The sequence below is a fragment of the Bombina bombina genome, chromosome 2 (genome assembly GCF_027579735.1).
Source record: "Bombina bombina isolate aBomBom1 chromosome 2, aBomBom1.pri, whole genome shotgun sequence".
In the NCBI taxonomy this organism is placed as follows: Eukaryota; Metazoa; Chordata; class Amphibia; order Anura; family Bombinatoridae; genus Bombina; species Bombina bombina.
In genome coordinates this window covers 306,796,012-306,809,616 of record NC_069500.1, presented here as the reverse complement: position 1 = coordinate 306,809,616, position 13,605 = coordinate 306,796,012, and the positions used below count along the sequence as shown (strand labels likewise).

At 35.9% G+C, this 13,605-nt stretch overlaps 2 protein-coding genes across 2 annotated transcripts in view; one reads left to right on the top strand and one right to left on the bottom strand.

Annotated features, from left to right (window-relative positions):
* Positions 1–4,535: 4,535 nt before the first annotated feature.
* On the bottom strand, positions 4,536–10,196 carry LOC128648764 (structural maintenance of chromosomes protein 5-like). Its single transcript, XM_053701623.1, has 3 exons — positions 10,147–10,196; positions 7,888–8,079; positions 4,536–4,880 (listed from the first exon to the last, which is right to left on the bottom strand). Exons 2-3 carry the CDS (start codon positions 7,981–7,983, stop codon positions 4,611–4,613), a joined length of 366 nt encoding a protein of 121 aa, XP_053557598.1. The 5' UTR covers positions 7,984–8,079; positions 10,147–10,196; the 3' UTR covers positions 4,536–4,610.
* A 439-nt stretch (positions 10,197–10,635) lies between these two features.
* Positions 10,636–13,605, top strand: part of LOC128648765 (alpha-aminoadipic semialdehyde dehydrogenase-like) — a 283,737-nt gene continuing 280,767 nt past the window's right edge. The window contains 3 exon segments of the mRNA XM_053701624.1: positions 10,636–10,753; positions 13,337–13,396; positions 13,594–13,605. The exon segment at positions 13,594–13,605 is cut by the window's right edge and continues 105 nt beyond it. Coding sequence (XP_053557599.1) covers positions 13,596–13,605 — 10 coding nt within the window. The 5' untranslated portion in view covers positions 10,636–10,753; positions 13,337–13,396; positions 13,594–13,595.

Here is a 13,605-nt window from a genome sequence, read left to right as displayed (position 1 = left end):
TTCTCACTCCTTTGTCAGATTAGTGTTTAATCCATGTCCAGCATAAACCCAGATAACAACTCCTGAACAGAAGTATCCTATTGATTATCTCCCGCCCTTGTGCTGCAGCCATCAACTCTCAATATTGAGGCATTTCTGCAATCTGTGTCCCTTTCTGTATTGTGCAGCGGTGGTGCCAATCGGTGGCGTGGGAGGGTAAGGAGGGAGGCAGGTGGGAGCCCCATCGCTGGAGAGGCTGGGACCACTGCGCTGCATAAAAAAAATATGTTAAGATAGGGATAGAAGGATAGTGATAGATGGATAGAGATAAATGGATATAGGGATAGAGATAGAGATAGAGGGATAGATGGATAGGGATAGATGGACACAGCAATAGAGGGATAGAGGGATATATGGAAAGTGATAGAGATAGAGGGATTGGTGATAGATATAGACGGGAGCCGGTGGTACCTCTGCGCTGCAGAAAATTAGATGTTGAAAGTGGCAGGGAGGGTGAAGGAGGGAGGGGGGATAAGAGAGAGGAGATCTGAGTGGATGGGGGGGTCAGATGGTAGGCAAAGGTTCTTGGAGGGAGAGGTGGGTAAATAAGGGAGTGGTTAGTAAGTTGGACACATTTTTGACCGTCTATACGGACTTTAACACTAGTATTGCAATAAACAGATAGCAAATGTGGAACAAATTTGGTTATGTTTTCAAAAAGTAACTGTTATTTTAAAAAGAGTTAAAATCCTTTGAGCCACTTATTTATTTGTGGATATATACACGGCATGAACCCCATCATAGGACAGACATGTTATCAGACTTGCCCAACGCTCTTTATGGAAAACATTGGTGACAACCTTGCTACTTCATATATTTTACCTTTTATGAATAATAAACAGTTATTTTAAAAGGGTTAAAATCCTTTTGGGTCACTCATTTCTGTGATGATAAATACTCGGCATGAACTTCATCATAGAATAGACAAATATTTTCAGCATGGCCCAATGCAAACATTAAAACATATATTTTATCTTATCTTATCAAGTAAAGGTATTTAAAAAGGGTTAAAATCATTTGGCCCACTAATTTATGTGTGGATATATATAGGGCATGAACCCCATTATAGAATAGACATGTTATCAACCTGGCCCAACGCTTTTTATAGCAAAAAAATTGCAGGCAACCTTGCCATTTCATATATTTTACCTTTTCTAAATAAGTAATTTTTAAAATCCTTTGGAACGCTCATTAATGTGTGCTTATATACATGGCATAAGCCTCTCTATAGGATATACATGTTTTCAGCCTGTCACAATGCTTTTTATATCAAACAATCTGGTGCCAACCTTGCCACTTCATATATTTTATCTTTTCTGAATAAGTAACTGGTATAACTGGTATTTTAAGTGTTAAAATCCTTTTGGTCACTTATTTCTGTGATGATATATACTCGGCATGAACATCTTCATAGAATATACATATTTTCAGCCGTGCCCAATGCTTTTTATAGCAATTTTTTTGTGCCAACCTGGCCACTTCATATATTTTACCTTTTCTGAATAAGTAACTGGTATTTAAACTGGTATTTAAAAAGGGTTGAAAACCGATGAGTCACTCATTTCTGTATGCATATATACAGGGCATGAACCACTTCATATTTTTAAGTTCTAAGCCTGACCCAATGCTTTATATGGCAAACAAACTTGTGCAAACCTTGCCACTGAATATATTTTGCCTTTTTTAAAAGTAACTTGTATTTAAAAAGGTTTCAAATTATTGGCGACACTCATTTCTGTGTGGATATATGTTCTAAGCCTGAACCAACGCTTTATATGGCAAACAAACTTGTGCCAAACTGGAGCTCCACTCAAGATAGGAAACATTTGACCTCCACTCAATATGTTTTTTTTTTTTAAATGGACTTTAACGTAACAATCAATAGACACAATAATTCAGAAAACTAAATATTTTGCTTTCCTGTTCTTAATGTTCATTGACAGTGGTTTATGCTGATTGTTATTAATAAGGTTAAATAAGCACATTCTTTACATTAACTTATGTTCTGTTAGGGCAAAAGTATAAGCAAAAGTAATGATTATTGTAAGTTATAAATACATCATCTCCGTAAATCACACCTGGCTGCCATCAGGGGGTTACAGAGGTGACTCCTGTCAGGGGCCAAATGGGCCAGGGTGCCCCATGAGGCAAGAACAACTATTATTTTCTTTAAACAATTTTGGCAGCCACCAGAGGGTACTACAGCAGAGTGCTACTGAGTGTGGTCAATTTTATTAAAATGAGTAAAGCATTAGCATTTGAGAGGATTTTTGAGTGTGCACTAAACCACTATGCGTAGTGAGACAGACTTGGCACTTAAACGGATACTAAACACAATTTTTTTCATTCTAGATTCAGATAGAGCATGCAATTTTAAGCAGCTTTTTAATTTACTTCTATTATCAAATTTTCTTCGTTCTCTTCCTATATTTATCTGAAAAAGAAGAAATAAAAGCGTTTGAGCCGGCCCATGTTAGTTTGAGAACCTGGGTTACGCTTGCTTATTGGATGGCTAAATGCAGGCACCTATTAGCAAGCTCTATCCAGGGTACTGAACAAAAAATAGTCATGCTCCAAAGCTTTCATTCCTAACTTTTCAAATAAAGATAGCAAGAGAACGAATAAAAATTATAATAGGAATAAATTATAAAGCTGCTTAAAATTGCATGCTCTATCTGAATCATGAAAAAAAAAAATGTGGGTCCAGTAGCCCTTTAAGTTTGTACAGTGTGTGTCTGAGTCAGATGGCAGAGCACTTTCATTTGCAGAGGAGGTAGGACTTACATAGTATTTTTTTTTATTTATTTGTGCAATTTTGGATTGTAACTTCAGTATGGTAGTAGTATGGTGGGGCCAGGGGTCCATAAAAAACATTTATTTTTTTAGCAATCTGCAGCAGTGTATTTATGATTATTTGACAATGCTGTAGAAATTCTATATTTAAAGCCATGCATAAAGGTTTCCTCCTTAATACACAAATGGTAGTTGCCCTTTTGAAAGATATTTTTTTTTGTAATATATACATTTTAACTACATTTCAGTTTACTGCCCCTTTATGCAAGGACTTTACAGATGCAAAAAGGCATTTTATCTATGATTTTTACATATGCATAAAAAGTTATACTTTCAAACTAAGATTTCTCAGTGTTTCAAATGATACAGGTTAACTTAACACTGTTCAGTTTACACTACAGCTGACTTAATTTTGAAATACATACAAACGAGCCTAAATAATGCATTTAACCATATCTAATGGTATGAGACCTAGTGCCACGGCTTATGGTTCCACCAAGACCATATAGAGTACAGCATTTTCAAAATCCATAAGTACAGCTGACAGATGGGAACATGTTTACACCATAATTGAAGTGTTGCTCTTGTTTGGGGGAAAAAACACAAACATATGTCAACTTTTTAAAAGTACTTTTCTTCATCTAGCCATCTACCGATAACATTAATCTACAATTATGAATTCATAGAGTTTAATTTTTGTTTGCACATTTGCAAATCTAATTGTTTAAAAAGTGATCTCTTAATTTCTGCAATTTTTTTATCATGCATGTCACACACTGTTTTGTTGTTGTTTTTGTTGGTCTCTCTGTGAGAGTGGGTGTATATGTCTTTGTGCATTTTCTGTGTATGTCTGTGAGGGTGTGTGCGTATGTCTTTGTGCTTTTTCTATTTGTGTCCCTGTGAGGGTGTGTGTATGTATGTCTTTATGTGTTTCCTCTTGATGCCTCTGTGAGGGTGGATGTGTATGACTTTTTTTTTTAATGTGGATGTCTCTTTGAAGGTGGGTGTGTGTATGTATGTATGCCTGCGTTTTCTGTGGATGTCTCTCTGAGGGTGTGTATGTCTGTGTGTTTTCCTTGGTTGTCTCTTTGAGGGTGTGTGTATGTATGTGCAGTTTCTGTGGGTGTCTCTCTGAGAGTGTATGTCTCTCTGTTTTCTCTGGATGTCTCAGTGAGGGTGTGTGTGTGTCTATATGTCTTTGTGTGTTTTATGTGTCTGTGTGTTGATGGGTATATTATGTTAGTGGGTGACTTGTAACCGACACATGAGGGCATTTTGAAACTCATATGATTGTCTGTAATACAGCAAACAACACCCACAACTTCTTTTAACATGTTTCTTAGATAGACATATATGGACATTTTATGTTACTCCTCTAACTGCATTTCCTGTAGCCTCATGATGCGAGACTGCTATATAACTGCTGTGTATACTTACAGTAAACGGAACTAGTGAGAAACACTCTCTGTGCTTGTGTGCTTTCTTGCTGTTCCCCGGAGCTCTGGAGAATCGTGTTCAATCAAGGTCAGAAACCATTTGAACTTATAACCCTAACCTTATACTATGAAAGCAGAAGCAACACTAGGCTACTGCTATATATATATATATATATATATATATATATATATATATATACTGTTAACTATAATTATCTTGTACCTTCATACTTGTGGTAGTGTGTTATTAAAGCACTGACTCAGAAATGGTGTTAATTATCTTATTTTTTTATTATTATCAATAATTTAAACAGAAACACAGCACCACCCCTTGTCCATCAGTCATTTCTGGAACATGGCATTAACTTGGAGGCCCTGTTGGTCAAGACATGCCTGCAAAAACAACTCCATATCTTCTCTGTGCTGAAATACAAAGAGGAATGGCTCCCTTGCTTCTGGTTCTTCTCTTTGTATCACGTTATCTATGGCCTTCTGGCGGTCATCTTCATTCATTGACACATAACTTGGCATGGTTATGCGCCCACAGAACAGTGCCTCATTCTTGACAACCCATTGTATAGCAATGTGTAGATCTTTAATGATTGCTGGCTCCTGTGTCAAGCACATGGGAGGAAACTTAGTCATAGTCAGAATCAAAACTGTTATTTTCATAATAAATAAAAATTCATTTAAGGGACACTCATGTCAAAAACAAACTTTTATAAATCAGAAAGAACATGCAGTTTCCAATTTACTTCCATTATAAAATCTGCTTCGTTCTCTTGTTATCCTTTGCTGAAGGAACAACATTGCACTACTGGCAGCAAGATGAACACATATAGGCCGCGTTCGGGCAGCGCTCAGGAGCTAGTGGAGGCGCTTCACTTCCAGCGATGACGTGGCGCTAGGTGACGTCACAAGCAAGGGAGCTTAGAGAAAACGATCGCATGCGCAAAGGGATCTGCTGCACAATAATGAACGTTTTTAAATAAGCTCCCTTGTAGCTGACTGTAAAAATGCTTAAATTGTGTCTCTCTTTATTAGTGGAGGATTATTTTTATTCAAGCTGTTTACACAACACCGTTGTTCGAGAATGGTTTCCCCTGCCTCTCGGCAAACATTGGAACTCTGACCCACCTTCATTCAGCTGTTCTCAGCTCAGCCCCTGTAGCTTATCCTGCCCCATTCAGCTAATAATACTACAGGTGCTGAGCTGAAAGCAGCTGAATGGAGGTGGGTCAGAGTTCCGATGTTTGCCGAGAGGCAGGGGAAACCAGAGACACTGGGGAAACAATTCTCAGCATAACACCGGATAAGCATGACAGCAGCATTTAGTACAGGGCTTACTTAACCTATCTCCAATTTGCCCTGTACTAAATGCTGCTGTCAGACTTATCCGCCTCACCTGTCCCTCCTCTGCTGCTTATATAAACATGGCAGCCTCCACAGCAAAACGTGTGTGGAGGCTGCCATGTTGCCAAGCGTCTGAGCTTGCTCTGAAAAGTGACAGCTTTTCCAGCACGAGGGAAGCGCTGGGACTTATGTCATCAGAGCACTCAAAAACGCCAGGCATCTCACTTGCAAATGTGAGGAAAACGCTACAAGCGAGTCCCAGTTTGCTTGGAGCGCTGCCCGAACGGAGCTATAGTCATCCAATCGCAAAAGACAAATGTGTGCAGGCAACAATCAGCAGCTAGCTCCCACTAGTGTTGAATATGTGCGTATTCTCTTTCAGCAAGGGATAACAAGAGAACAAAGCACATTTAAAAATAGATGTGAATTTATAAGTGTCTTAAAATGACATGTTCTATCTGAATCATGCAAGTTAAATTTTTAATTTACTATCCCTTTATCTCCTTAAGGACCGCAGCTGTAACAGATGAAAAAAAATTAAATAGTAAAAATAATAAAAATAAATAGTTATGTAGGGTTAGGGTTAGATCTAGGCTTGGTGGTAGATCTAGGGCAAGGGTTAGATCTAGGGGGAGGGTTGGGGTAAAAAGGTCACTGAAGGAGAAAAAGGTTAATCGCAAAAATTGAAAATTGGGTATTTCAAAACTCAGGACAAAATGAAGAAACTGTTTAGCCATGTTGTTTTCTCGGGGGTTGTAGATGCGTAACAGATTTTGGGGGTAAAAGTAAAAAAAAAAAGTGTGGTTTTTAATATTTTTAATCATAATTTATAAAAATATTTATTAAAAATTACATGATATGATGAAAATAATGGTATCTGCAGAAAGTCAATCTTATGGCGAGAAAAACGGTATATAATATGTGTGGGTACAGTAATGAGTATATAATATGTGTGAGTACAGTAATAAGTATATATTATGTGTGAGTACAGTAATGAGTATATAATATGTGTGGGTATAGTAATAAGTATATAATATGTGTGAGTACAGTAATGATTATATAATATGTGTGGGTACAGTAATAAGTATATATTATGTGTGAGTACAGTAATGAGTATATAATATGTGTGGGTACAGTAATAAGTATATATTATGTGTGAGTACAGTAATGAGTATATAATATGTGTGGGTACAGTAATAAGTATATATTATGTGTGAGTACAGTAATGAGTATATAATATGTGTGGGTACAGTAATAAGTATATATTATGTGTGAGTACAGTAATGAGTATATAATATGTGTGGGTACAGTAATAAGTATATATTATGTGTGAGTACAGTAATGAGTATATAATATGTGTGGGTACAGTAATAAGTATATATTATGTGTGAGTACAGTAATGAGTATATAATATGTGTGGGTACAGTAATAAGTATATATTATGTGTGAGTACAGTAATGAGTATATAATATGTGTGGGTACAGTAATAAGTATATATTATGTGTGAGTACAGTAATGAGTATATAATATGTGTGGGTACAGTAATAAGTATATATTATGTGTGAGTACAGTAATGAGTATATAATATGTGTGGGTACAGTAATAAGTATATATTATGTGTGAGTACAGTAATGAGTATATAATATGTGTGGGTACAGTAATAAGTATATATTATGTGTGAGTACAGTAATGAGTATATAATATGTGTGGGTACAGTAATAAGTATATATTATGTGTGAGTACAGTAATGAGTATATAATATGTGTGGGTACAGTAATAAGTATATATTATGTGTGAGTACAGTAATGAGTATATAATATGTGTGGGTACAGTAATAAGTATATAATATGTGTGAGTACAGTAATGATTATATAATATGTGTGGGTACAGTAATAAGTATATATTATGTGTGAGTACAGTAATGAGTATATAATATGTGTGGGTACAGTAATAAGTATATATTATGTGTGAGTACAGTAATGAGTATATAATATGTGTGGGTACAGTAAAGGCGTAAGAGGAACACAAACACTGCAGCAATGTAAAAATAGCCCTGGTCGCTAACGCTAAAAAATTGGTACAACAGTCAGGTCACTAAGGGGTTAAATATGGTAAAAATAAATAAATAAGAGGGAAATTGCAGCTAAACACAAACACCGCAGCAATGTAAAAACAGCCTTGGTCGCTAACGCTAAAAAAGTGATACAACAGTCAGGTCACTAAGGGGTTAAACATGGTAAAAAAAAAAAAAAAGAAAGCAGCAAACCTTCTTCTTGTTTAAAGAGAACTGGAGGTTGTGGATGTCACATTTTTGTTGTGTAGAGTGGAGCTTTAAATAGTTCAATATCATAGTTGCCAACATTTAAAAAAAAATTCCAGGGACACTTTGCAGCAGAGCAAGCAAGCGGGTTACTGGAGTATTGACGACCTACTGTTCAGATGCTCCGCCCCCTCAGTTCTGCAATCAAAACACACCCATTTGAAAGTAATAGTATAATTTAGACTTATCCATAGTTTATTATACAGATTACAGCACCAAGCTCTTACACCTACCCAGTCTCTGGAACACATTCTGGGCATATGGTTATTTTTACAACACAGCATCAAAATTAGAAAGACAAATAATATGTGAACCCTTTCAATAATAATAACAATATTCCATTAGGGATTAATTATATTTAAATAATACACTATACCTATTTATCATCTATCTATCTGTGTATGTGTGTGTGTGTGTTAGGGTTGCCACCTTTTGTCCAGAAAATTCCTGGACACTTTTTAAGTGGGTGTGGAGAGGGCGTGGCTTGGGGCGTGGCCTGGGGTGTGGCTTTTTGCGGCCTCAAATTCGTTATGAAATCAATTTTTATTATATATATAATATATATATATAATATAATATATAATATATATATATATAATATATATATATTATATATATAATATATATATATATATAAATATATATATATATTATATATATAATATATATAATATATATATATAAAATATATATATATATATATATATTATATATATAAAATATATATATATATATATTATATATATATATATAATATATATATATATATTATATATATAATATATATATATATATATAAAATATATATATATATTATATATATAAAATAGCTAGAGGTCAGTAAGAAAGGCACTCCATATAAAGTGTAGCAACTTCCAGGGTGCACTTCAAGAAAATCATCGTATATATGTAGGAAAAAAGGCACTCACTGGTCCAGAGTAAAAAATAACATTTAATAGTTTAGGTTAAAAATGCATGACGTTTCGGAGGCATTCCACCCCCTTTATCAAATGCAGAATACAGACAGTTTGAAAGTACAAAAAAACGATTAACACATACATTACCCCTTCACCTTAAATAACCCTGTGGCATCTGATGGCGCCAAGCCGCCATCAGATGCCACAGGGTTATTTAAGGTGAAGGGGTAATGTATGTGTTAATCGTTTTTTGTACTTTCAAACTGTCTGTATTCTGCATTTGATAAAGGGGGTGGAATGCCTCCGAAACGTCATGCATTTTTAACCTAAACTATTAAATGTTATTTTTTACTCTGGACCAGTGAGTGCCTTTTTTCCTACATATATATATAAAATATATATATATATTATATATATAAAATATATATATATATATAATATAATATTTACACATAAGCCCCCACAAAAAAAGGACCATATCAGTTAGAAAAAAACAGCAGACACAGCCAAGTATTACTCACAGTTTCTCTGTGACTGGCTGCACTGCTCTTGTTGGCTTAGGGCTGGCCGGGGCAAGGGCTCCAGGAAGACTGCTGCTGCAGTGGACCTACAGTCGACGGAGGTCGTGGTCTGGCCATGTTTCAGCAGGCAGACAGCCCACTGCGCGGCCACCGCACTTCTAACACCTGCAGCCGGATGTGATGACTGAGACTCCCCTCCTCGATCATCTGACTTCCCCCCTCCCACTGTCCCACACTAATCACTGTCTCTCCTGCAGGCAGCAGACTCCACCTACCCGTTTTTGTCACCCCGGGCTAAGCGCTCCTCTGGCCAGCTAAAGTTTTTTTAAAGTCACTCTGCTCACTGCTGCTTGCTGCGCCAGGGGAGCGTTTAGCCCGGGGCATTTGAGGCAAGTTCCGGGACACGGGACACAGAGCCTCAGACCGGGACTGTCCCGGTGAAACCGGGGCAGGTGGCAACCCTAGTGTGTGTGTATATATACCTGTATATGCAAACAACAAATGTTGTGCAAAAGAGATTTTCAGGGACATTTCCAGGGACAAAAAAAATCCGGGGACATACAACAAAATCCAGGGACTGTCCCTGGAAATCAGGGACTGTTGGCAACTATGCAATATTGTTCATTTAAAACAGTAGATAATACATGAAAACTAAAGAATTACTCCTGTGATTTCCTGAGATGATCTATTTATAACTTAATCATTACATTTGCTTATACTTTGCCCTAACAGAATAATCATTCCATTTGCTTATACTTTGCCTTAACCTTATAAATGTCACTCGCCATAAACCAAAAGAAAGCAATTTCGTTTTCAGAATTGTGCCTATTGGTTGTTTGATACATTAAAGTTTATTTAAAAAAAAGAAAAAGTTTTCCGAATGATTGTGCATAAAGTTTTATAAAAAAAAAACGTTTTCTGAATGATTGTGCATATTGGTTGTTTGATACATTAAAGTTTTATTGAAATAGAAAAAAAAATTGCAGTGGAGGTCACATGTTTCCTGTCTAGAGTGGAGCTCCACTCTGCAGATAGACTACTTTGTACCTGTCTAGAATCAGTAGAGGTCACATGTTTCCTGTCTAGAGTGGAGCTCCAGTCTGCAGCTACTTTGGTACCATTTGATCACTGTAGTCACGTGACTGCTGTGATGTCAGCGGGTTCTTTAGAGGGATGAAATCTAGCCAGTACCCTTCAGCTTTCTCATCTCTGTACCATGTGATCGCTGCAGTCACGTGACTGCTGTGATGTTAAAGGGTACCTTAGAGAGATAGAATCTAGCTGCTACCCTTTTCTAATAAAACAAAATCTTTGCATTTGCCCCGTGACGGTGTGGTTTCTTTAGTTTGTTGCGCTTATCTACTGCATTTGAAGGTTAGATACTTTTACTTACGGTGATTTAAACTTTATATTATAATTGGTCATTTTTATATATTTATAATTATATATTATGAATATGTATGAATGTATATATTAGTTTAACCTGCAACACACAGGACTCACTTGGCATGTTTGCCAGTGCTAATTAAATATATAGTCAAGTAAACTTTACTATTTGTTGCATAGTATAGAGAGAATGTATGAATGAATGAGACTATTATAGGCATATGGTTTTCGAAGTCTGGACAATGTAGTTGCTAATTAGTTATTGTTTCTAATAAAAACATTTTAAAACTTGCAGACATCACCCCCCCCTCCCAGTTAATTGCTTTTTCCATCCCCTGAAAGAGTACAGAAGAGTGTATCTTCTGGGGCAGACTTGGATTTTCCACTTTATCAAGAAATCAGAGGTTGTAAATCTTACAAGTTTCTGATAAAGTGGAAGACCCTGTCTAGACTTGTAAAACCATATGCCCATATCATTCTCTTAAAAAATAAAATAATATATATATATATATATATATATATATATATATATATATATATATATATATATATATATATATGTGTGTGTGTGTGTGTGCATATTACTGCCCTGTATATAACACACTGTACATTGTGCTATACACAGCAATGTGTCATGTACAGCACACTGTTATGCATAGTATAGTATATAACACATTGTACTATGTATAACAAATACATTACCCACTGCTCTCTCTATATCACACTGTCCTGTATGTGTTATACACAGCACAATGTCATGTACAGTACAGTTTATTTATAGTACAGTGTATAACACATTGCAGGTAATGCACAGAGTAACAGGCACTGCTAGGTTAATGAAAAAATGTAAAAATCAATTTATTTAGAATAAAACATGGTGTGCTCAGACAAAATACAGGACACAGAAGAGATGTCTAACAGACATTCCTACATTCCTGGGTCTGATCAACCCTTGCTACTACGGCACTCCGAGTATGTAAGCAAGCAGTTATTTTCAGTATCCTTTTCGTACCTGCATTGTGCTGTGGTTTTGACCGTGTTCCGGATCCCCCTCTCTCCTGTTGTTATAACACATTGCACTATATTTATCACAATACAGTGTATACACCGTACACACTGTGCTCTGTATAACAAACTGCCTTGTATATAACACACAGTGCAGTGTTATGTACAGCACTATGTTATATATAGCACACTTACTGCGCTGTACATACCACTGTACTGTGTATAACACTTTAGTGTGTGTTATATAAAGCACAACAATGTTATATATAGCACATAGTGTTATACACTGTACTATACATAACACAGTGCATTGTTTACACAGTACTGTGTATAAGACAATGTAATTTGTATAACACACTGCACAATGTTATACCCAGTACAGTGTTATGTACAGTGCAGTGTATGCAATATATAACATTGTGCTGTACTTAACACTGTACTGCAAATAACACACTGTACAGCACAGTGTTATACATGTTACAGTGGGTTATACACATTACAGTGTTAAAGGGACATTCCAGCGAAAAATGGAATCTACATGGATGCATTACAGTTTTAAATAGAAGCATTTTTGTAATATAAATGTTTTATCAAAAATGCTTCTAATAAAAGCTATAACTATTTAAAATGTGTATTTAAGTATGCACCGTGCACCAGCATTTTAAACACAACACTTACTCAGAGAGCCTATGGAGCTTGTACCATCTGGTAATGACTCAATTTGTTAATTTCTGACATGATACAAGCCCCAATGGCACTCTGAGCAGCTGCAGTATTTAAAATGCTGGTGCACTGAGAATATCTAGTTATGTGTCCCATGCACGTGCAGAGAAAAATGCTAACACTTAAAGGGACACTGAACCCAATTTTTTTTCTTTCATGATTCAGATAGAGCATGCAATTTTAAGCAACTTTCTAATTTACTTCTATTATCAATTTTAATTTGTTCTCTTGCTATCTTTATTTGAAAAAGAAGGCATCTCAGCTAAGGAGCCAGCAAATGTTTGATTCAGGACCATGGACAGCACTTGTTTATTGGTGCTGACGAATCAGCAAGGACAACCCAGGTTGTTCACCAAAAATGGGCCGGCATCTAAACTTACATTCTTGCTTTTCAAATAAACATACCAAGAGAATGAAGAAAATTTGATAATAGGAGTAAATTAGAAAATTGTTTAAAAATGCATGCTCTATGTGAATCACGAAAGAAATTTTTTGAGTACAGTGTCCCTTTAAACAGTGATAACTTTTACTAGAAGCATTTTTGCCAATACATGTATATTGTAAATATGTTTATACATAACACTACTGTGTATAACACACACACACACACACACACACACACACATATATATATATATATGTTATATACACAGTACTATAATTGACACTGCACTGAATAGAACACACTGTACAGTGTGTACTTTAAGTGTTAAGGGGATTTCAGTTACATAGCAGTCTGGAATTTGAACAGTCTCCCCGATGGCAATACCATACCACTTATATATTACACATGGTGGAGTATTTCAGAGCTCACACTCTTGACCTTGTATTGTTCTTTCACAGGCTTTGCATTTGATACCATCTCTTGCCTAGCAGTGTCCTGTCTTACCAGACTACCCGATGGTGAGTATTACCCATATTGTGGTGGGGCATTTATCCTTTTCCTGTGTGATAGTTTTAGTTAGTGGTTACATATGATAATTAGTCGTTATATATGGCAGTTAGGGTAGTTTTTAATGTTTAGTAATCTGAGCAGATGGCTACTGACGACTGTAAAGGATTGTAATATTTTAGCTGAGAATGGTGTTCTACATTTATAGGTATGGAGAAGT

Coding starts and splice junctions, on each gene's coding strand:
- LOC128648764 (XM_053701623.1), bottom strand. CDS start 7,983: ATGTTGGCAACTATGATATTGAACTATTTAAAGCTCCACTCTACACAA. Junction 4,881..7,887: donor TCTCTTTAAACAAGAAGAAG/GTTTGCTGCTTT, acceptor TGCTTGACACAG/GAGCCAGCAATCATTAAAGA.